This window comes from Aythya marila (genome assembly GCF_965140915.1).
Source record: "Aythya marila genome assembly, chromosome: 2".
NCBI lineage: Eukaryota > Metazoa > Chordata > Aves > Anseriformes > Anatidae > Aythya > Aythya marila.
Genome location: NC_139043.1, coordinates 71,652,789 through 71,676,883, shown reverse-complemented (window position 1 = coordinate 71,676,883; position 24,095 = coordinate 71,652,789). Strand labels below are relative to the sequence as shown.

Below are 24,095 nucleotides of genomic sequence, written 5' to 3'. Positions count from 1 at the left end.
GATTACTTGTAGTAATGCTACAGTAGACATAAAAAAAGTAGACAGGATTAGGTTCTTACAGTGATAGTAACAAGAAATGGTTTTACACCTATGTCAGGCTTCAGCCATGTAAGATGAAATTAATCTTAGTAACAGGTTCTCAAGTATTTTTGTCCTAATTTTCTACCCCCAATAAACCTTTGGATCTTTCACGAATAAAAGCATGATACTAAACACCATTATCTGTGCCACACAGGCAAGAAAAAAATCCCATTATAATAACCATCTTAAAATGAGATTTACTGCTTTTAGATACAGAAATGGACTTATGGCCAGCCTGCCGATAAACTGTCAAATTAAAAAAAAAAAAAAAAAAAAAAGTCAAAAAGTCTGCTGTAAACGACTAAACGTATGGTGAAAAAAAATGAAAACACAACATGGCATGGGTGGAGTCCTGGTCTGTGTAAGTTATCTAGAGTCACTGCTGACCTGGAGGGTCAGGATTTCACCACGTGCAGTTGGTTTGTGTGCAGGCTCAGCAGACATGGAGCAGTGTATGTATGGCACAGGCATGTGGCATTGTTCTCTTGACCATTGTAATGAACAATGGTGATACTGGTGTTGGCTGTCCTGACACAGGGTTGGTAAGGGAGGACAGCTGTCCTTGCAATTAGTACCTCACAGTGTGTTTCTTCATGGTATGTCTGTAGCTATCAGGCAGCCTGATCGATCTGATTGATTCTCTTCAGGAGAGGCCTGCTGACCGATCACAATGTGGGGAGAATGAGGCCAGATCAGGGTTTAGTCTGCATGGGTTGGAGGTTTTAATTAGGAGGACCTCAGATGAAACGGCAATGGATTACTCACAGGTGGAGAAGGAGGGTCCATAAAAAGTTCCAGCTGGGGTCTCTGCTGTGAGTTGCACCTTCTGGTGCTGCCCTGGGGCCCTGCCAGAGCTGCTCCAAATCTTAAATCCCACTTTTTCCAAATGCTCTTAATTGTCTGTCTCACATGGATGGTTCTGCAGCCACTGTTTGGGGACAAATGGCTGTGAGACCTGCTGTGCATTTCAATGGACTCGCTAAATAATGTATTCAAGTAGCAAAGGCTCACTTCAGCAAAAAACTTAGCCTGAGCAGAGAAGGCTCTACACATACTCAGATAATTTAGGCTTAAATACTGGAGATTTCTGTGCCTTTAACAATCTGTTCCTGTTCCATGAAGTTTTAATTAGTGTGTAAGAAATTATACACCGTCATTTTGAGGAGGTTGCATTCCTCTAGGTTTTTAAATCACCACTAGTGAGAGAAGTAGACAAATCCTGTCTTCAGATACCTTTAGAAAGGAAGGTTCACAAAGAGGCTGTTGTGTTTTCTCAGGGTAGCATTTAGTTCATGCGAAACACTCAAAAATAAAATTTATCTGAAATGCAAGACTACAGGGACACCGACTAGCAAACACATTTAAATAGCTCCAGGATTGTTAGTTTGACTGTTGTCGATGAAAGTAAAAAATCACAGCAAGCCAGTCAGAATCATTTCAGCATCCTTCCCCCAGTTATGAAGCTAGTTCGAATTCTTATCTTTGCTACAGACAAGCAAGACCTGAAATGTGACATCTTTGTCAATGGACCTAGCTCAGTAGTGTTCCTGACCCAGTTGAAATCGTTAAACTTCAGTGCAAAGGGTCAATGTGGAAATACCAACTGCTGCATAGCTCTTAAATGGCTGCTTTCTTTAAAATATCCTTGAGATGTCCTTACTTGTTAAGTAAGCTGAATGACAGGCAGAGGATAAATACAAAACCATTTTTACATTAATTTATTAAGTTTCCTCCTTTGACTGTTTTGGTACAATGGAAGAACTCTAAAATTACCATGTTCTTTCTATGCAATATTATTTTTAACACTGGCATCTCTAACCTGCTGCATGAGTGTGACAAAATTCTGAAGTTTGTCACTTACCTGAGCTGTTTAGGGTTGGGAGATAAATCATGCGGGTCAGATGCGGTATTTGGAATTGCGGAGAAGATCAGTTAATCGTGTAAACGCTTGCTGCTGGTAAATGTAGTGCTTTCATGTTCAGACCTGTAGAGATTATATAAATGAGACAGCATATCATTATTGAGTTAGCAGTGAAATCTGACCTGGTGTTTGCCAGAGATTTTTTTTGAGGCATAAGTGTTGATTTAATATATGTATGCTCTTTTTTTCTGTCAAGTTACCACCAGCAGTGTTAGTACTTTTTAAAGGATTTTTTTTTTTTTTTTTTTTGGGGGGGGGGGGGTAGAGGGAAGGGGGTTGTGTGGAAACCCAAGAGAATTTGGACATGCAAAAATGCAAAATACTGTTATTTTATGTTTATTCAAACAGTGCTTGACTTTCTGCTGCCATGAAGTGGAAATATGAAATAAACCTTTTAGCTGTGACATATTCTTTGTTTTTATCCTGCTGTACTCTCATGGTATTTGTCTGTGTAGACATATACATACTCTGGGATAATGAGGAAACATCTTCAAAAACAAAGCCAGCATCAAACTTGCTGCTTTTTTTGACCCAAATCTCTTCCAGCTACATTTCGTTGCATACTTGACAAGACCATAGAGGGTTTATTTTCTTAATCTTTCTCTGCATGGTCTTAGATATGCGGAATCGATGCTTTGCTTCTTTGGAGAGGACATGCAGATTTTCGTGCTCTTTCTGCTCTAAGTGTAGCAGTTCTGGGGTTGAAACCCTAGTGAAGGAGCAGACACTATCAGAGTTGGCGGTGCAAGGACTGAACAGTGGGTGGCTGGAGGAACAGGGGTAGAGAGGTAAGATGGTTTGTTCATGGTAGGACAGTGACCAATGTGGATGGCACTGCAGTTCAGGGCCCTTGAATGACAGCAAGAGTGCCCTAGACCCTGCCCATATCCTATCTTTGCAATGTATTCTCCTATTGAGACTGCAGCCATTTCCTTTTCACTTCTTTCAGTTTGTTGGACTGAATCCTTGGCATGAGTAGAGGCTGCCAAGTAGTGTGCGTGGATAAGAATCACTGAGTGTCACGTGGTTTAATAAAGACAAACAACGGGAATGCAGAGATTTTCCTATCAGTTCAGCTAGACTAGGTACTACAAGTTATTTTTTCACGTTTCAAATCTGTCTAGGAGAAAAGCCTGGCATTAGTTTTGACTCAAGGAGTTGCTGATGGAGATCAGTGGACCATGGGGAAACTGTTTCAGAAAGATCTGGTTTAGTAAGTCCCCTGTGCAAGCAGGGGTTATTTTATTTCGGGGGGGGGGGTGGGGGGAAGATACCAGTGCACCTTGGGATGCAAAAACCCACTACAAGGCAGGGGAAGACTGACCTCTTTTTAATTCATGCTACTTTTTTCCAGAGTTAAATTGCCAAGACTTTGTTCTAGGAGTGAAGAAGAATAGATTTAAAGAACTATGACAGTGAGAAAAGTTACCATTTTTTAAACAAAAAGTTACTTTTTCATATCCTTGTGTCTGTTGTTCATCTTTTCCATCTCTGTACATATCATCCTACTCAAATTGTCACAGCACGATCTATAAGCAAGGCACTGGTATTTTTTTTTCCCTCCTCATCTCTCTGTGAAGTTCCTCCTGCCTAAATAAAATCTGTGAGACTGTATGTAATCTGTCATTATTGTGGCTGTGCTTTTCTGAGGCAGCTAGTAGTTCTGGGATGAAAAAGGATGTCTGACTGGTGAAAGTCAATTATCCTCATTGTCTGAATGGAGCAAATGATCTACAGAACAACAACACAAAAGTTTTGTGTGTGTGGTATTTGCTTGGGGCCTCCATTATGGTGCTGTCCAGGGAAAAGGGATGTTGTTCTTCCCAACCTCAGTCAGACTGTAATCTAAGGAACGATTTTATAGTGAAAATTATGCGTAGGTGTTAGATGTCTATCCTAATGGCTTCTTTTAATTGTGATTTTAGGCAGAAGCTTTGCCCTTTAGGAGGCTCACAGCATATCAGAGCAATCATTTAGCAGTTTAAGGAGCCACAGTCTCGCCAGCACAGACTCCAGGTCACATTAAAGCCTTGGCATTAGTGCTGTCTGGCCCAAACTCAGGGGAAACTTTTGAATTCTGGAAATGATGCATTACAAGTTGTACTGTGAAAGAGTGCACTGAAAAAAAAAAAAAAGAAGAAAAAAAAAAAAAAAAAAAAACCCAAACACCTTTATCAAGTAGAATAGTCCTGACTTGTAGCTATCAAAGTGTAAGAAATTCCACGTAGATGTTGCTCAGTACCTGAATGTGGCTGTGACCCATGTGAGTCCATAGCCTTTGTCTGGCAATTTTGTGCGTTGGAGGGGTTTTGGAGGGGTTTAGTGGTAAAAGTGAAATGTTTGTGTTCCTCCCATGGGCAGGGACACCTCCCACCAGACATGGCCTTGAATATTTCCAGGGATGGGACATCTGCAGCTTCTCTGGGCAACCTTTTGTAGTGCCTTACCACCTCTGAGTGAAGAATATCCTCCTAAATTCTTTCTAATATCCAATCTAAACATACCCTTTTTCAGTTCAAAACCATTAATTATTCCTTGCTGCTACGCTCCCTGACAAAGAGTCCCTCCCCAGCTGTCCTGCAGGCCCCCTTTAGGTACTGAAAGGCTACCGTAATGTCTCCCCAAAGATAGGTGAAATATCCTTTGCATGGATATTTTATGCTGTTCTACACTTATCACTGCTGTGGCTGTTGAGCGTAGTTCAAGTGGAGGTGGTCATTGTTCTCCATCTTAGAAGTTGTCTGCAGTGGCATGTGTATAGTCCTTGTGCCCTGCTTCAGTAAATGCTTCTGCAATTGATTCGTAAGTGCGAGGAGCCCTGCTGACTGGAAGTTGTGCTTAAGGTTATCCCTGCCTGTAAGCATTTATGTGACTGAGGCTGAAACCCCCTGTGTCCACAATGGAAAACTACCCTATGTGAAATGTATCACCAAGTCATAAGGTGCTGAATGCTGAGATACGGTGCACAGGACTGCATTTCTTATTTCTTCTGGTTGTTTTCATAAGACATGGGAAACCATGGATGCATTTAATCGTTTTGGGTTTTGGCTCCCTCCCTGCCTGGCTGCAGCTCTCCTTGTTGCTCAGGTCTGAAGAGTTTCTGGGATGGCCCAGTTAAAAAAACCCCAGGTGATGGGAGCTCTGTGCCTTCTGGTTCTTCATATTGAGAAGGGTAGGATAGAGTCCATCAAATTTCTTACCACTGCCCCCAGGGTTACTCAGAGCAGCCAGATTTGTTACTGGTGTAATTCCAGTGATAAACCAGGGTAGGATTTGACCCTCCAATTTAACAGTCTCATGTGTCTTGGAGTAATTAAAAATAGTTAGTAATGGAAAGTGAAGGAAATTCACTGATGTAAAAAAATTGCACTGGTCTTTGTGTTGCTTTGCTGATACCACATTAACATCTCTTGAAGTTTGTTGAGTTTTGGCTTAAAAATCCAAGCTTCTGAAGTTGGGTGACACTGACAATCTCAGCTGTTGGTGACAAAACAAGGCTGTTTCTAACTTCTGTAGTTGCAGGAAAAAAAAAAGTCTTGAAAATGTTTCTTCCCTTGTGAATCAAAACATGGATGGAAATGAAAAGTTTTTTTATTCTTAAAAAAAAAAAAAAAAAAAAAAAGTAATGAGTAATGATCATTCAAACCAGCCTTGTGGCTGACTTCTGACTTGTTAAGTGCCTGGGGCTGGTGTTAAAAGGATTAGGTAGTTGAGCAGCCAGCTGGCTCTGAGCAGGAGGCCCTCCTTCAGGGAGGGAGAGATGTCCATCTGTCCATCCACAGTGTCGCTGCCGGGCTTTACTGTATCCGCTCCCATTCTCACATCTGAACACGCTGTCCTGACCACAAGTCTGGCGGGGAATGCTGCACTTTAAGCCAACACGTGTAGGGGTAGAAGGACCTCATCATGGCCTACAACTTCCTCACGAGGGGGAGTGGAGGGGCAGGAGTCAATCTGTTCTCTTTAGTGACCAGTGATAGGACCTGAGGGAATGGTGTCAAGCTGTGACAGGGGAGGTTCAGGCTGGATATCAGGAAGAGGCTCTTCACCGACAGGGTGGTTACGCACTCGAATGGGCTCTCCAGGGAAGCAGTCACTGCACCAAGCCTGTCAGAGTTTAGGAAGTGTTTGCACTGTGCACTTACATGTAGTCATGTGGTATAAACTTTTGGGTAGAGCTGTGCGGTGCCAGGAGTTGGACTTGATGATCCTTGTGGGTCCCTTCCAACTTGGGATATTCTATGGTTCTGTGACAGAACCCTGAACCCAACAGCAGCCACTGTGGTGCAGTGGATGCAGCTCCTGAGCCTCTCTGGGATGCCACGTGCCTGTCTCAGTTGGCAGCAGCAGCTGTTAGTGGCTGAATTTCTCCATAGTCCCCATCCACCTGCTGAGGCCAGATCAGGTCCTGCAGCCACTCAGCACTGATAACCCCAAGCAGGGCAGGGCTCACCACTGGGACCAGCCACTTGAAGGAAAAAAAAATAAATAAATAAAGCAAAACACAAATTGTTTTCATTTTTAGTTTGGTGCTATTGACTGTGGGGGAGGGGTCAGGCTGTAGTATTTTTCCATATGAATTTCAGTCCCTGAATCAAATGAAGGGGTCAAAAAATTTTGGGGTGGGTGGAATGGTGAGGGCTGAGGAAGTGTTCGCCCTCGTGGCTCTGTGGCAGCTCTGTGCAGAAGGGCTGCTGCACATACAGAGAAGTCGCCTCTTGCTGCTCCAGAGAAGAAACTAATGAAAGGAAGAATTGTAATTTATTTTAGACATTCTGCCTTTTAAAGGAGGGGTTTAGAAGCTAACGTATCAATATTTTTTGAAGCTAGCAAATGAGTTATCATCACTAGCACAGAGTATTTTGTTTTATTCATTAACAGATGAAAAAAGTGTAGACAGCTGTTTTTAATTAACTTTTGAGTCTGTTCTTTCATGAAATTACTTCTGATAAGTTCAAATTTGGGGGAGTCATTTATTTGCCAAATTGAACAAGAAGCACGATTAAAGCAACTTTATAAATGACAGGAGAGTCCTCTGAGTTACGGTTGCTCGGGGCTTGGTCTTGCTCTCATTTCTGTCAGCTGAAGAACTTAGGCTGAGTGTGAGCTACTTCAGTTTTTATATAAACCAGTAAGTATAGCTATGAGATCCTGCCTTCCAAACTTTCACTTGCAAAATACCAAAGGCTGCACTCTAATTCTGCAAATGACTGCGGTAGGGTAAACTGGTGTGTTTAAGTGGACTTCCAGCTGGTGAATTAGAGAGTGTATTTACATGTGGTGTTATTTCAGTGCCAGGACTGTCAGCATTTTGCTGGGTGGTGATTAGCACTGCCCTGTGTAGCTTTGTTTGGCATTGGCTGACACTGGCTTACCTCAAGACCTAGTAGAAGCACAGGTGACTTGGAGGCTTCAGAGATGAAACGGGAGGACTCCTAGGAGCAGAAACACAACTGACCAGTACTCACAGGTTTTCATGATGGGGTGGCTAGGTTTATATATTTTCTAAATGAAAAAAATGATTCTAAATGGCATGCAAACTAACAGAAACTTGGAGAAGTTTTTTTTTTATATTTACAGATGAAAACATCTCTGATGTTCAGAATAGAAACTCCTTGACATACAACATGTTTAAGACTTGAGATGTTACTGTCAACAGTAGATGAAGTGTCACTACATTAAAAACTAAATCTTTTCTGATTTTGTTTTGCTTTTTTTTCCTAAAACTATCACAGCACTATAATAGTGTATCTTCAATATTTGGAATTGTCTATAGGGACTGTAAGTTCAGTTGCTAAAGAAACAAAATAATTGAGCTTTGCACTGTCAGCTGGTCTGTGGTTTTTACCGTCATTTTGTCCTGCATTGTATTGGTTAGTTTCATATGAGAAATGGAAAGAGATGGCTGATTGGATTATAGGGCTGTAAATGTTTTATCTATGGAAATTATATTATGAATTTACCCTTTTATTTTCAGATATATTTTCATATGTTCTGAGCCGTTACTGTGCTTAAGACATTGTGTAGCCAGTTTTTAGCCTTTGTACGTGTTACATTCATATATTTTTCCCTGCGTTTATTTCCCCTGACATCTCTAACTATTGCTATTAAAATCCTTATTTTGAACTTGCTTGTTTTAGATGCCAGACCAGTTTGATCAGACTGTGGTGCTTAACCAGCTGCGTTATTCTGGAATGCTGGAGACCGTCAGGATTCGGAGGGCTGGCTTCCCAGTCCGAAGGCCCTTTCAAGACTTTTATAAAAGGTAAACACAATGACTTGTGCACTTCAAATGTGAGTCATGATGGAGAATAAAGTGAAAATCTAATATTAGAAAATGTAAAAATAGAACTTTTCTCTTAAATAAAGTAATAAATACTTTTTGATTGCCAGGTATAAAGTCCTCATGAGAAACTTAACTCTGCCTGAAGATTTAAATGAGAAATGTGCTGTCCTACTTCGTCTGTATGACAACACAAGTACTGAATGGCAGCTTGGAAAAAATAAGGTAAAGTAATCTGACTGCTGCAGTGGCTTCTGCTTTTACAAAGTTGAGGGGATGGGATTTAGACTGCACAGCTACAGAGGTGTATTTGTAATGTTAATTACCTTTGGGCTTAGAGGAAGCTGAGCATGTCTGTTGATGCTCTTGAAACCCCTATAGTAACAACTCAGAGTTGTGCTAGGGAATTTGCTGTCCGAAGCACTTAAACGGACTGCTGATTTCACTGATGGAGGAAGAGTCCACTTGGATTTTACACCAATGCTCAAGAGCATGAGCACTGGGGAGGATCAGGGCAGAAAACGTGGTTGCTGGACTTAGTCATTTGCAGAAGTACCCACCCTGTGAGGCAGTACTCTGTTCTGCAAGGCAGTTCTCTGTTCATTCCAGTAGATCCACCGGCCTGGCACCTGCTCAGTTGGGGAAATCACAAAGAGAAATTAATTGTAGCCAGCGTTGGTGTGGCAGAGTTGAGCTCTACATGCATTTGCCATCCCAGTCTAAGAGTGTTTTTCAGAGGTACATGAGACCTCAATATGTGCCCTTCCAGACAACCTGAACTTTGCACCATTTTTTTTTCTTCCAAAAGAATTTCAAATGGTGTTTATTAAAAGAGTGGAATTTTACTTTGAGTAAAAAAACAGTGCAGGCACTTCTGCACGCTCATTTTGCAAGCTTGATCTTGGACAACAGCTATGTGCAGAACTTCCATCTGTCTTGCAAATTAGTACTCTTGGACTTAACAAATGATGTAAAAGTATTGCATGTTCAGGAGAAGGTTCCCCACTGCAAGATCTAAGATTTCCTAAATACTAAGATTGCATTGTGCAAATGACTACAGAGTAGATTACAAATCTCAGGCCATCACTGCCAAGGATCCTCCCTGCCAGGCCTCTGCAGATCGCGTGCTTTCTTTTTCTCTGAGTAACTCCTATCAGGTTTCCAAGGACTTCCATAGTTGAGAGAAAGGATACAGATCAATAAATAAAGTTAGCTGAATTATATATTACTCCTGCAGTTTTCCTGTCAATTGTTAAATGCAATTGTGAAAAAGTTTTCTCATTACCATGAGGTAGAAAAAACATTTTACGAAATTCAAATGATTTCTGTGTGAAGTGCCATTTCTCCTCATACTCTTCTCCCCAGAACTGCATAGCTTTGAAGGGTTTCTTGTGTTCCTTTGCACACCGAAGGTGTCTCAGAGATGATATTGGAAAATTTGATTAAATCATTTTAAAGTTAAAACAGAAATGAGACATCAAATCTGAGCTATTCTGATTGCAACTGAAGTCATTTTTCATGCCATTTTTGTAGACCATGGCTTGCAAATAATACAGGGATGATGATCAGACACAGAGCTAGGTGTTGGTTCCCCTTATTCTTTCACATGTAGTATACTAGTAGTTTTTATTCACAGACCCTGGACACAGCTTAACGTCTTAGCAAAATAACATTTATAAGAACCTCAAATTGTTTTCACCAATTGCTCAGCAGGAACCAGGGCTCTGTTGTAACCTCCCTTAGTGGGGCCTGGGATAATTGCCCCCAAGAGCTGCATGTGCATTTTTAAGAGTCTTCATAAATAGCTTATTGTAGAAGAGAACAAGGGGGCATTGGTTTCAGACTCAGTATAGTATGGGGCACTATGTTATTTAAAAGGAGTAGTAACAACATTGCAATGATTCAGCTCCAGTGTGAAATTTTCTTGTTTTTTACATCTCAAGCTGCAGTGCACCTGCTCAGGAAAATGCATTAGCCTGTGCATAATATGTGCTTAATGTCTATTTTGGTTCAGGAAGTAGCTGAATGCCTTTCTGAATTTGAATTTCAGTACATTTTTAAAGGCAGTGTGTGCAAAGCAAAGGAAAGATTGCCCACTGAGTAAAAGAAAAGGCTTTTTATGTCACAGCCTATTTAATATATGAGCAAAAACCTTATAAATAAAGAGCTGCCCAGCGCAGCTCAGATAGTGGAACTTTGGGACTTTCTATGGGACTTGTTACATTCTTAGTGTTGGTTAATTTATGGCAAAATCTAACAGCATTCAAAACTCAGAACTGTGCTTTTCATCAGTATTTCTGCTGCTTTTGCATCAATGATGGGCTTTTGTCTCCCTAAACTACCTTTTTCCCACTTGAACACCCAAAAAGCTCATACTTTTATTTTTTTTTTCTTCCAAGAAAGAAGAAAAACATTTCAAGGAAGTAGTCCTGCTTTTAGCTCTCTTGTAGTAGCAGAGTCCATGCAATTTCCTTGTCGCCATGTTGATGTGTAGCTTGGCTCTGATCCTAAGTAACCAAAGTATCACTGAGCAAAGTATCCCAGCTACTCACGTACCCCACAAAATGCCAGGCTGTTGCCACTATCGGTGATACCAGAAGATTTATCCTTCATCATGTAAAAGCTGACAAGACCTAGAAGAAGTACTGGCAGCAGTTAGCTCACCACTTGTTGAGTGTACAGTAAAGGGCAGACATCAAGGTGTATGGAAGAAGTAACCGCATGCCCAGTGCCTCTGCTTTGCTGGAGAAGCAGTTCATTTCATTTAAGGCAAAATTAGCTGGATTAGCTAAATACATTTCAATGATGTATGTTAACACTGCCTCTAAGAGCCCATGCCATAGAGACAAACTTTCCTTCATCCTTTCTAGCCTCTGCTCACAGTTACCTGTGCATTAGCCCTGAGCAGTCCAGGTGAATGATTCGGGTTTCTCAGCCTTGCCAGAGAGAGGATGGCTTGTGGAATGGACAGGTGGTACCCTGTAGGAGAGCTTAGCAGAATTTCTTCCCAGATCTATGTGCACAGATAGTCTATCATCACACTTAACTGAGGAATCCATGCCTCCGTACACTTCCAGCTCTTGCCCGGGCTTTAGTTAGAGAAGAGGTGGTGTATCTGCTGGAGGAACTGCAGTGATCCTGTGCTGGGGATGGGCTGGTGTTTCCTGAGCTGCTTATGAAGCTCAGCTGAGAGCTTGGGGAGCTGTCTGTCTGCAGGATGCTGGATGGCTGTGATGGATATCTGGCCCCAGCGGATACCCATCGCAGCATGTCTCCACATGTAAAGGACAAGAACAGGCAGTTGAGTCAACCTGAATATGGAACCACACTCACTTCAGTGTACTTCTGCAGGTTTATACCGCTAACACTTGAAGGAACGAGGATTATAAGAGGTTATGGAAGCTCAATGTTACAGTAAAACAGCTGAATTTCTAGGGAAAGTATTTCTGCCCCACAAACAAACTGTTCTGTGTGGCCCTGCTAGAGCAGGGGCATTGGAGCTGGTGACCTCCAGAGATCCCTTCCTACCTCAGCCATTCTGTGGTACTGCAAAATCAAGAAGTTCACACTAAGTCGTACAACTTTTTGCCCATGTTACTCTTTGGTGGGAAAGCCCATCAATGAACCCAGTAATTAGATTGTTTTTGGAAAATCCCTGCTCCTAATTAAAATGCCTGTTACGGTGCTCAGGCCTTTCCTACTGAAATCCATAGTCAGAGGATCATCTGCAGGTATTTTAAGAGAAATATGTTTTGTTTTGTTTTTCTTTTTCTTTTATTTTCTATTAAGGAAATGTATTGTTTGACTCCAAATACAAAGCTCAGGTCTGCTGCTCAGAATAATGCTGGCAGCACCCTGGCTGTCCTCTAAATGTGAAATTATCAGCAAGTTAAGCCAGAAGTTTTCTTTTGTAGGTTTTTCTCCGTGAGTCCTTGGAACACAAGTTAGAGAAACAAAGAGAGGTGGAAGTCACCAAGGCAGCGATGATTATCCGAGCACACATCTTGGGTTACACAGCCCGGTAAGTGACTTGATGAGAATATCAATAATTGAACCTTGGTATGAATGGGGGAGGAAGTAGGTAAATAAATACCTTGGGTACAATTCTTAACCTTTTACAGAGACCTGGCATCCAAATCCTGTAAGTGGCTTTTGAAAACACCATCTGGTATCTTTACCAGACCCGTGAATAAAACAAAAAGGTGTTTGAGTCATCTTGATGTAATGAATAGGACAGAATGGAAGGTTGGAGGTCAGCCATCCATGTAATGGCATTGTGGTATGAGATACATAGTAGGAAATCTAGCAGGATGGTACCTAATGGGGCTGCCCCAAATTAAATTACCAGATGAGATGCAGATTTATCTTTGCTTTTTCATGTTGAGAAAAGAGAGGGCAAATAAAACTAGTCAGTTTGGTTCTTAAAGAACCATGACATTAGGTAACTGATTAATGTTTCATTTGTTTACTTGGCGTCCTGCATTATGTATTAGTTGGAGTTCCTGATCCCATCTGTTTATTCCTCTGCTTTTTCTACAAATCAGTTGAGGATAGTTTAAGGAACCTTGTTTACATAATGTGGTATTTTCTCCTCATGTGTAGAATTAATCCTGCCCTTATATTCTGACCAGTATGTTACTCAAAAAATGTATTCCATTTTTAATGGCAGAGCTTCCTGTGCATTATCTTTCTTTTCGGAGATGTTGGATGGATACTTATGTGTCTTCTTTCTCCACATGTGTGCACATATGCAAACCGAACTTGGTAGCATCTTCTTCTCAAGGGAACAAGAACATCCAAGATTGATACTGTGTGTTTTCTTAATGAAAACACAGCTCTGTCATGGTAATAAGAGAATCTCTTTCCTCTCATGGGGAAGAGAATGTAAACAAGAATGGGGAAACCATCACAGAGCTAGACATAATAAATTGCTTCACTATTGTGGCTTATTATTGCAGGTCACTATTGCAGGACCTCTCATGACTGCTCATTAGTCCCTTGTTTCCTTAGAAACGTGCTTTATTTTGTGACTCCCCCCCCCCCTTTTTTTCCTCTCTCCAGAAAGCGGTATAGAAAAGTTCTTTACTATGTGGTTGTGATACAGAAGAACTACAGAGCATTCTGTAGTAGGAAAAAGTTCCTTTGCCTGAAGAAAGCAGCCATAGTCCTTCAGAAGCAGCGGCGAGGCCAGCTTGCTAGACGTGTTTATAAGGAAAGACTAGAGGAGAAGCGGAGACAAGAGGAAGAAAGGAGAAAAGAGGAAGAAGAAAGGTGCAGTATGCTCTCTTGCATCACACCCTGTGCCATGTTAGATTTTGTTCTCTCTGTGCCACATTAGATTTTGCTTTGAAAAGCCTTTTTTGGGATGGGAGGTAAATTCAAGTGATTTTGTAAGTCTTGGCTTCTTTTCCTAGAAGATGCACGTAGCTATCATGGTAGTTACATATGCACAAACGTATCCTCGGTGACCTTATTTTTGGCTCTCTCTTGCATCTGGCAGATGATTTGAAAATTGAGCTATTGCCCTAGCAAAGGCATTTGATGAGCTTATTTAGAGCTTGATTTGTTAACTTCTTTTCTTCCCCCACTTTTAGGGAAAGACAAAGGCAAGAAGCAGAGCGTCTTGCCCAGCAGGTAAATGATATTCCTAATGCCTTTAGCCATCCTGTTTATTTGAATATCTCAACCCAACCATTAAAAAAAATAAAAGGCATCTGTGGCATTTAAACTAAACTTATTACAGGATTTGGCAGATAAAGCTAAAGGAAACTTGATACAGTTGTTTGCATGGAAATTTCTTTCACCTCATGCTTCATTTAATTTTTGGCAAAGACTAGATTTTCTGCATGTACTTGAGCTTTTAAGTATCTCTGAGTAAATATAATCATGATTTAATTTCTCTTTTTCTTTCATTTTCTTTCTGATGTAGGGACAAAGGTCCTTCTAAAGGAACAGCATGGTGGGAGTATAGTATTTTAGAACAACAGCAACAACATCTAGTGTTGGGGGGGTACTATTTTATTTTATTTTATTTTGAACGCAGGCTGAAGAGGAGAGAAAGAAGCAGGAGCTGGCTGCCATTCAGAAAGCCCAGAAGGAGGCAGAGCTGAAGAAAGAGGTGGAGAGGCAGAAAGAAAGCAGGCAGGTGGAAGAAATCTTGCGTCTGGAAAGAGAAATTGAAGACCTGCAGCGCGTGAAGAAGCAGCAGGAGCTGTCTTTGACAGAGGCTTCATTACAGAGGCTGCAGCAGCTCCGAGATGAGGAACTCAGGCGGCTCGAGGATGAAGCTTGTCGAGCAGCCCAGGAGTTCCTAGAATCTCTGAACTTTGCTGAGATAGACGAATGTGTCCGAAACATTGAGAGGTCGCTCTCTGTGGGTGGTGGGTATCCTGCTGAGCTCACTGAACAGACTGGAAATGCCTGCAGTGAAAAGCCCAATTTTAACTTCAGCCAGCCATATCCCGAGGAGGAGGTAGATGAGGGCTTTGAAGCTGATGATGATGCATTTAAGGATTCACCCAATCCAAGTGAGCACGGCCATTCTGATCAAAGGACCAGTGGCATCAGAACAAGTGATGATTCCTCAGAAGAGGATCCGTATATGAATGATACTGTGGTGCCGACAATTCCTGCTGCTAGCAACACCATGCTTATACCTCCAGCCCATGACACAGTCAGTCTCCACAACTCTTCCAGTGGTGAGTCTACATACTGCATGCCCGAAAACGTATCCTGTAGACCCCCAGACTCTGTGGAACTTATTTCTCCCGATGGAGACTATGATTATGACCAAGATGATTACGAGGATGGTGCTATTACTTCTGGTAGCAGCGTGACCTTCTCTAATTCGCACAGTAGCCAGTGGTCACCAGACTACCGATGCTCAGTGGGGACATACAACAGCTCTGGAGCGTACAGATTCAGTTCTGAAGGAGCTCAGTCTTCTGTAAGTATCGATCTTTGTGTTATCTAATAATTGATTTACGATTTCTGATATTTTTTCCATTGTACAGCTGTACAGTCACTGTAGCTGTTCATATGTCTGTATCGTATAGTTTGACTTATTTACACTGCGTATGGACATAGTTTTCTGTTGCAATCTCAGTGCCACTGGGGTGAGCACATTAGAGTCAGAGGCAGCTCCAGCCATGATTACAGTCCTAGGTTATGCAAGGATATGGTTCTGTCTGTTTTAATGCAGAACTGCACACTGTTTTGTGAGGAGCTCGGTGCACAGGCATGGATGCAATTCATAAGCAAAATACCTGTGTGTGTGCACATTTGGCATGGGGTAGTGTGGTGGGTAATTGATTTCAGAAAATACAGGTTCAGTTATGCATGCAAGTTGGAATAGTGTGAATAAACTGCTTGCAGAAATCCCCGATATGCCAGGTGTATTTGAAATTACTTTCAGAGTAAATTTCATATGATGGCAAATGGTAGAATTACTAAGGCTGACGCTGACATTGAAGAGCTCTTTTTCTGTGCTGTTTACTGAATTTACTGTAGTGTTTACTCTTCCAAAATATATTTTTGGAAGAATATGATTTCGTCCACCACTCACAGAATGCTTCTGTGAAACTGTGTGACTGGGAAAGTGAAAAAGTATTTCGGCAACAATACTGACTTATTTAGAAAGAAAATGTTAGCACTAAAATATCTATGGCAGTGGAGGTAATGAAAGCCAAAGAACGTGATCAGCATGGCCATTGGGATAAGCCAACAGTTCTTACCCAAGAGGAAAATGCTTTTAACTGCCTATTTGTCTATCTACACTGAAGACTCCTTCCTGTTGCGTGGCTGTGGGTGGGTGTCAGATATGGAACAGAAGTTCTGATGACTGGGCATGGAGGAAAGCCATCACCACAGCTTGTGGAATAGGTTCTTTTTCAGGGCTTCTCTAAGCAGTTACCCACAACACTTTGGTGATGGAGGGGGATTGAAGACAACAGCACGCCCTCATCATGCTCTTGCAAAGGGACAACTTCCCTGAGCACCTACAAAGCAGTTCTGTAAATTTGTTATGTGAAATTAGGGCTACTGTGTAATCACATAGGACAAGCTGCAGCTTACTACTGTGTACTCCCCCTTGTGAGCTGGACAAGAAGCACCAAGGAATCATGTCTTTTCAGTACATCATAAAACGTTTTAGTTGAAGAATTCTAAAGCTATTCTCTCTAAACTCTTTCCTGAGAGATTATTCCACCTTCATTCCTTTTTCTTTCCTAGTTTGAAGACAGTGAAGAAGATTTTGACTCCAGGTTTGATACAGATGATGAACTTTCCTACCGAAGGGATTCAGTCTACAGCTGTGTCAGCCTGCCCTACTTTCACAGCTTTCTGTACATGAAAGGTACTGCATGAATCAGATATTGCTAAATGTACAAGCTAAACAGAAACATTTACTAAACCTTGCGCTCCAGTTCTTGTGGGGTTAAGCTATTTTCAAAATCTTCAAAGATTGATGCAAAAGTTTGGAGAGAGCTGCTCTCAATTTAAGTTACTTGCAGTGGTTTACATCTGGCAGTGTTTTTCCCCTCTGCAAAGAAACATTAAAAATTTTAGGCTGCCTCTGTTTCATTTTACATATTTGCCAGCTCATAACAATGGAATATCCAATATAGGCTTAACAAAATAACTCACAAAGTCCAATTGTACCAAATTTTGAAGAAAGCCACTTCCTTCTCCCAAAACCTTATAACAGACAGCATTCTATATTGCAGACCAGTTTTACTGACCTCAGTCAACTTTCATTTGGGATCTAAAAGACTGAAAGGAAGGGTATGCATAGCAAAGGGGCATGAGAGACTGAAAGAATATACACAGCAGTTCTCTGGTTAAGATTCTTGGGTTTACCTTCTAATGACTGACACTAAATTATAATCTAGAATTCTTCTATCATAACAATCACTATAAATGTCTTGCAATAAGAACAGGGATGAACAGGCACATGAGTACATTTGCATGAAAAATAATGTATGCAGTCACCATTAGCATGGATTTTTACCCTCTGACATAGTTAGCAAGAAGAAATGATGGGAGAAGATTGGTTTGGTTGAGGTTTTAGTACCTACATAACAATAGTTCAAGCTGTATTGTCTACCGTAGCAAAACTCTTGTGAAGTTTACACAGTATAGCTACGCTTTGGTATGACTGAGCTCACACTGGTATGCACATAAAGCACACTTTAAATATGCTTTTTCAAGCTTTTATAGTTTTGAGATGAACATTGCTACCTCCTAATAGCCAAAAGAATTGAAGAAAACTGGAGGGAGGAAAGGGTTTAACACTTATTAAACTTCCTTAGGTTATCATCAAAATGCACTGAAAACAGTGTTGGAGATCTGTTTCTCACATACAATAAGACCTCAGAATAATTCATTTTAAATAATTGTTGTATATGTGTATAGCAAATATATAGTATGTGCTTACATACATTATATTGGTTTTGTTTACATTTATTTATTTATTATAATTTATAGTTCCAGGGTCTTTAGGTTGCCAACCGTATGGTGGCCTTAAGGATATGTAAAAATGAGGTCTTTGGTTTCATGGCTTACAGCAGAGACTCAGTTGTACTGCACATTGTTGGTCAGCATCTTCCAGCATTGGTTTGGTCACAGCTTCTGATTTATAATATAATGGTGTGTCTTAACTACCTATAAATCTACATCTGTCTCTTTTGCCAGGTGGCTTAATAAACACATGGAAGCGACGCTGGTGTGTCCTCAAAGATGAGACCTTCCTGTGGTTTCGTTCCAAGCAGGAAGCGCTTAAGCAGGGATGGCTTCATAAAAAGGGGGGTGGATCATCCACGCTTTCCAGAAGGAACTGGAAGAAACGATGGTTTGTTCTCAGGCAGTCCAGGTTGATGTACTTTGAAAATGACAGTGAAGAAAAGCTGAAGGGTTCCATTGATGTCCGAACAGCCAAGTAGGTTTACGTGTGTTCATATGCTAGCTGTAGTTCCTCCTAAATACTTGTTGGGACTTAATCTGGGAAAATACTGAGTGCTCTGCCCTCAACTTGTACAAATGCAAGCACGAGCGTGTGTTTGATGATCTTGAAAGCAAGTATTGTCCTCACTTGGCTCTCTCTTAAGTCTGATCCAGAGCAAAGCTAGAGCCAAATACTTCAGAAAGCTGCTGCTATGATGAACCCATCTATGCTTTCTCCCAGACTGGAGGCCCTACTTAGTCTGTAATGATTCCCAAGGAAATTCAGGGCATGTTGCCAAGTCTGTTGCCGCAGGCAAACACAGAATGGAGAGGGTGGAATTAATAGGTGATGAATATAATTAAGTTAGCATGGGTCAAAACTGTATCGTTGGTGTACATTTATGTTTGTTTTTACGTGTTTGAAATAATTATGGTAGTTCCACAAAAAAAAAGTCTTAAAATGGATATATTCATTTCAAAACTCTACAATTACTAAACCCAACTTAACAATTTGTCTTGCTAACAGAAATTCCTTATGCCTTAAAATTCTATGTTTTATAAAGCATGCATCAAAAAAAGTTTTCTAAGGGATAGCATTTTTCATTTTAAACAGTCAACGTGTTTTATTAGCATAGATTAGCTAATTTAAAAATTACAGTTTACTAATATTGGTAGTCTTATTTCTGTGTAAATGTACCTAAGCTTTACTCCAAGGTAAAGAAAAACAGCTGTAACACTTGATTTCACTGAGAATCTTGTAAACTGCAATTGTCCGTTTTGTTTTGTTCATTTAACAGAGTACTTGAACTAAACTAAAAGCTTAGTTTAAGCTTTTCTTTGGAAGCCTTGGTTGAGCTTTGGATTCAGGCAGGACAAAGCAAATAGTTTTGGTGAGCATCCTGACATGCTCTTGTAAAACCAGTGGGCTGCTGGCTGTCAAGTAAAACTCCATGTAGACTAAATTTCCTATCACAATTTTTGTGTTGAAACTGAATTCAACTCTGTCTTGTGTGCCGTAGCATTTATTTAGTCCTTTTTCTAATACATTTAAACCTTCTTTTTGTTGTCACTGTGTTGTTTCATTGACTGATCCCTGAAGAAGTTCTTTGCTGAACATACCTTTGAAATTGTCAGGTAAAGGTTGCTGAACCTAAGCTGAACTGTAGGTCAAATCTTCCTTCCTCCCAGTAACATTGTCCAAATGAAAGAAAACAATACAGAATGATAGCATTCTATTTTTACAGCAGATAAACAAATTGTCGAGGCTGATAAGGAGAGACCGCATGTTGTGTGTAGGAGAGAGATTTATGAGAACTGTAGAGCTGATAAGGAAGCATAGATCATTAAGAAGGAAATAATAAGCTTCAGACAAATACAGTAAAACAGTGAAAAGGAAATAAAGTTGATTTATTTCTTAAGCTTCAGGAATGTCTTGATCTTCCACCAAAAACTTCCAAAAGTTAATACATTATTTCAGTTACCCCTTAAAAATCTTGTGCTTTGTGGTCCATGATTTTTTGGTGTATCAATACTTAGGTATCCAAACTGCAAATTAGAAAGATGTAATTTTTCAGAAGATGAGCGATCATCTTTTTTGGGAAGTTACATTTTTTTAATCGTCTTCATACTGACTTACAGCTACACAGAATCACTAATAAAGGTTTGGTTTGGTTTTATTTTTATTCTTCAAGGGCTTTCCTTTTACCACTCCAAAATCTATTGGTATGCAATCAGTTCAGAAATGTTTCCATTTCTAAATTCAGTTGTCCTTGCCTCTCTCAGGGTTTGATAATGCTTTTCCTTTAGTTCGTGGTAAAACATTTGAGTAGTCAACTTTGTATAGTGACATTCATAAAGTAGCATGGATGTACTGTATAGTCTAGGTAGAAAACATGGCAACTATCATTTGGTGTATTAGTACTGTCTGAGATAAAACACTAGTCAGGTTCAACAATGCTGATTGCTGTTACTCTGAATGTCAGTAGTTTGTGATCCTCTCAGGAGAATAGCCATTTTCAAAATACAGTGACAATCTAATGCTCAGTCTTGGCATTTTCTTCTTTTCAGAGAGATTGTTGATAATACAGGCAAAGAAAACGGTATTGATCTAATAATGGGTGATAGGACCTACCACTTGATCGCTGAATCTCCTGAGGATGCAAGGTATGAAAATCATCAGGCTTTTTTTTTTTTTTCTTTTTAACCTCCCTGCCATTCTGACTTGTGTATATCATTTATTTATTTACCCACTATCACCAAATAGTCAGGCTGTGTTAAACATGTTGCATTTAGCACTTTTTCCGAAGGCCTGCCGATGTAATTGGCTCTTGATGCTTTTCTTTTGCATTACCCTGCTGCATTTAGCTGCACAGAATAGATCAATAAGATCCCTCCCACCTGTTGAATATAAAGTACTGTTTAGGGTTGGGATCTTTTTGCCTAAGCAGAGCCTAATTCTTTTCAAGTTGCAATGGGATCATTGGATTTTAGAGTGAATGCGTGTTCATGAACAAGAGGAACATGCAACAGTGTTGGCCTTACTACTGATTTAAAATAAGGTCTTAACATTTGTTGCTGAAGGATCCATATCAGGCTGTAGGAGCATGCTGGTAGGTAAACAGCAAGCTTAACTTGTCAGATCAGGTGTAGTGTATCTTTAAAAAAATAATAATAAATAATAAAATAAACCCCACACTACCGTTTGTGTGAGATAATAATATGCTTGCCTCTAAAAATCAAGCATTTAAATAAAGCAAACTTAGTAATCAAATATTACTACCCATTGCATTGCTGCCCCAAGGCCAGAGCGCAGGATGCTTATGTCAACATTACTTGAGCTAGCCTTGCTCTGAAGCCTTGAAAGTTGCTTTGTTTTTTGTTTGTTTGTTTGTTTTGAATTTATAATACTTTCCTGTATCACATGACCCTGAATATAAATTCAGCAATGCTTACAATGCAGTCATTCTTACAATGCAGTCATTGATTCATTTTTAGGCATCCTTAAAACTACACTTATGTATAAATTTTTCAGCAATCATTGTTAAGATTCTTGTTTGATGTAATTTTTAAAATGAAGGCTTAGCTAAAGCCTTTTCTATTAGACTTGTGTACATGCCCTGATAAAGGTTCCACAGGGATCAATAATGAATTGCCAGCATAAAAATTTGTCTGTTGCCAGGCATCTTTTTTAATTTTTTTCTTTAATGTAGAAGAGGAGGCACTACACACACACCATTGTTGTATATAGTATACATAACATACCATCCAGCTTATTTTTTTTTTCCAATATGTTTCAAGTTTGCTTTTTTCACATTCATCTTAGAAAACCTTAATGAGGGACATGTGCAAGGATTTCTGGATTGGCTTCAGTCAAAGCCTTGTTAATGTTTGGCATTGCTAAAAGAGAAGTACAAAATCATTGTACTATGTTGGTTCTGGCTATTGAAAAATTATTTTGCACATGAGCTAGACAATCAACTGAGGTTGCTTTTTGTTCAAATGAAGGGGAGGGTGGGGAGAGAAACTTGAGGCCCCCCCCCCTTAAAAAAAAAAAAAAAAAAAAAAAAAGGAATTACTATTTTTGCTCATGAAAGTGTGTTTGAGGACTCCGCTGAAAACCAAGGGACGTCCCAAGAGGGAGAAAACAAAAGGAAAGTAAAATCTGCCCTTGTCATTTTTGCAAAGTGAATGATGGATTTCTTTTTCATTGTTTACACCAAGATTGCATGGTGAAGTTAGGAAACTTTTGAATTGTTCTTTAGTCCAATAACAAATTATTACTAACTGTGCATACAGTGCTATGAAGTCTTTTTTGTCTTTAAATAAAAGGTTAACATTTAAATACATTTGCAATTCCTAAGCCTCGAAAAAAAGCAGAATTTGTGGGAATCTTAAGGTAGGTAAGTTTTAGGTTTCTTCAGATGATGGTTCATTCTCTCTGGGCAACCCTCATTTCAGGGGGTTTCAGTGACCAGTTATGGAGACAGCACTCCAGTTTCATAGACATAAATACTTTGAATATAATTGTAGAAAAAATAGCTTTAAATTTAAAGCCATTAATCCTGCATTTGTTTTGTCAACCTGGTGGTGACTGAGAACCCTCTGCAGAGAAGTGAGGACTCAGTTTTAAAGGCTGGGTTTTTGAGCCCTTTGAAAACTCAGCCCCAGGTAGTTTTCATTAGAATGGCAAATTCGTATCTCAAAGAATGGCATTCAGGAACCTGCCGAACAGGCCAAGCTCTGCCCTCAAATTTCTTTCAGAGAAATTGCTTAGAGTAGTTGAGCTTTATCATATACAAATGCCAGGAGGGTAGAGATTTCCCAGAAGCAGAAGGTGTGGTTGGAATTAAATCCTTTTGCAATTGCTGCTCAGCACTGGGGCAGGAGTACTGGAAACCTCTCTGCCAGTTTCTCTACTGTGGAAATACAAGGCTACTGGAGTGGTGTGAATTGGCTCTGGTTCAACATCCCTAGTCCGTCCAGCAGCTGGATTTTTCAGTGCTCCACAGGGAACAGAAAATGTAGAGGTAGTTGCTTGAGGGTTTTATTCTTTTCCCCCCTCTCAATTGTGTTTCTACAGAGGACTTATGTCCTCTCGGCCTTTGGAGAAGTATCATTGAAACTATTACTGGTCATGTTATCAGTGTAGCAAAATTTATTATCTGAAGGTTGGATTTCCCAATAAAGGCTTTGTATATAGATAGTAACCTATTTTTTTTTCCCAGATGAAATGTGTGGAATGTGTTACAAATACTTTCTAAACACTCAGATGTTTCAGTGTGCTTATTGCCAGTTTTTTTAGAGGTGCCACTTTTTATACATGGTATTTGTCTTCAGGAAGAAGGGTATGACATGAACTTGGATGGGAGACCTGGAGGGGCTTGTTTGTATCCTGTATTACTTGAACTGACATAAAGCTTTGCTGCATTTATGCATGTTGACAAAAGGAATCTTAAGCAATTTCAAAAACCAGCAGAACCTGCTAGATCTCTGCAGAACAAAGGTGACAAAAGGCTTGTGCACAAGCAACATTTTACTTACACTGCTGCCTTTCTCTCCACAGCCAGTGGTTTAGTGTTCTGAGTCAAGTCCATGCGTCCACAGAGCAAGAGATCCGAGAGATGCATGATGAGCAGGCAAATCCACAAAATGCTGTGGTAAGTCAAAATCTGAAGAATTTTTCAAAGCAAAGATTTTTAGAAAAAGAGGGACACTATGGTGGCTGCAGCTTCTGACAGTGATAGCTGTGACACTGGCTAGAGGCTCCAGGTCCTAGGCCCTGTACCTGTACAAGAGTGGCTTCTGTACAAGGCTGGCTTCTCTCCCCATCCCCATCATTTGCCTCAGTGAAAAGCGAGCACTGTTGGTTTTTTTTCTTTGTTTGGTCCAGTTCCCTGCCACGCCACAGTGTACATCTGAGTTCGAAGCTTTGCAATGATACAGTTAATGAGTAAATTAAAAGCACAAGTAGAAAATTTGAGATTTCCCTTGTCCTGCATTTGTCATTCTTTACAGCTTTCACTGGGAATAATGTGATAAATTTGGAACCTACAATCAGGCAAAGGGAAACACAAACTTCAAATGTTTGCCCTCAGAGAATGCCATTTATAGTGGGGTGGCACTTTTAAGACAAAACTTAAACAGGTTTGGGAGCATAGAAAAATTAGAGCAGCTTCTGAGCTGTCTCCAACTTAACTAGAGATAAACTTTTACTGAATATGTTTATCTGAGTCTCTTAGTTTTTCCTCTCCTTATAATGGTTAGGAGAAACCACTGCCCAAATCTGCAGTTCATTTTGCTTGATCAAAGCTGCAGCTTCTATCACCTGTCTCTGAGTAAAGCACTGTGAGTAATGTAATAGTAAATGTCTTC

General features: G+C 40.2%; 1 protein-coding gene across 2 annotated transcripts in view; it reads left to right on the top strand.

Annotated features, from left to right (window-relative positions):
• MYO10 (myosin X) overlaps window positions 1-24,095 on the top strand; it is a 164,518-nt gene that overhangs the window by 121,971 nt on the left and 18,452 nt on the right. For both annotated transcript variants that reach the window (XM_082754759.1, XM_082754758.1), the window contains 10 exons: window positions 8,143-8,267; window positions 8,396-8,510; window positions 12,200-12,306; window positions 13,347-13,556; window positions 13,880-13,919; window positions 14,329-15,231; window positions 16,515-16,638; window positions 17,976-18,219; window positions 20,292-20,387; window positions 23,287-23,380. In XM_082754759.1, the coding sequence (XP_082610885.1) occupies window positions 8,143-8,267; window positions 8,396-8,510; window positions 12,200-12,306; window positions 13,347-13,556; window positions 13,880-13,919; window positions 14,329-15,231; window positions 16,515-16,638; window positions 17,976-18,219; window positions 20,292-20,387; window positions 23,287-23,380 (2,058 nt within the window). The remainder of the gene's footprint in view (window positions 1-8,142; window positions 8,268-8,395; window positions 8,511-12,199; window positions 12,307-13,346; window positions 13,557-13,879; window positions 13,920-14,328; window positions 15,232-16,514; window positions 16,639-17,975; window positions 18,220-20,291; window positions 20,388-23,286; window positions 23,381-24,095) is intronic.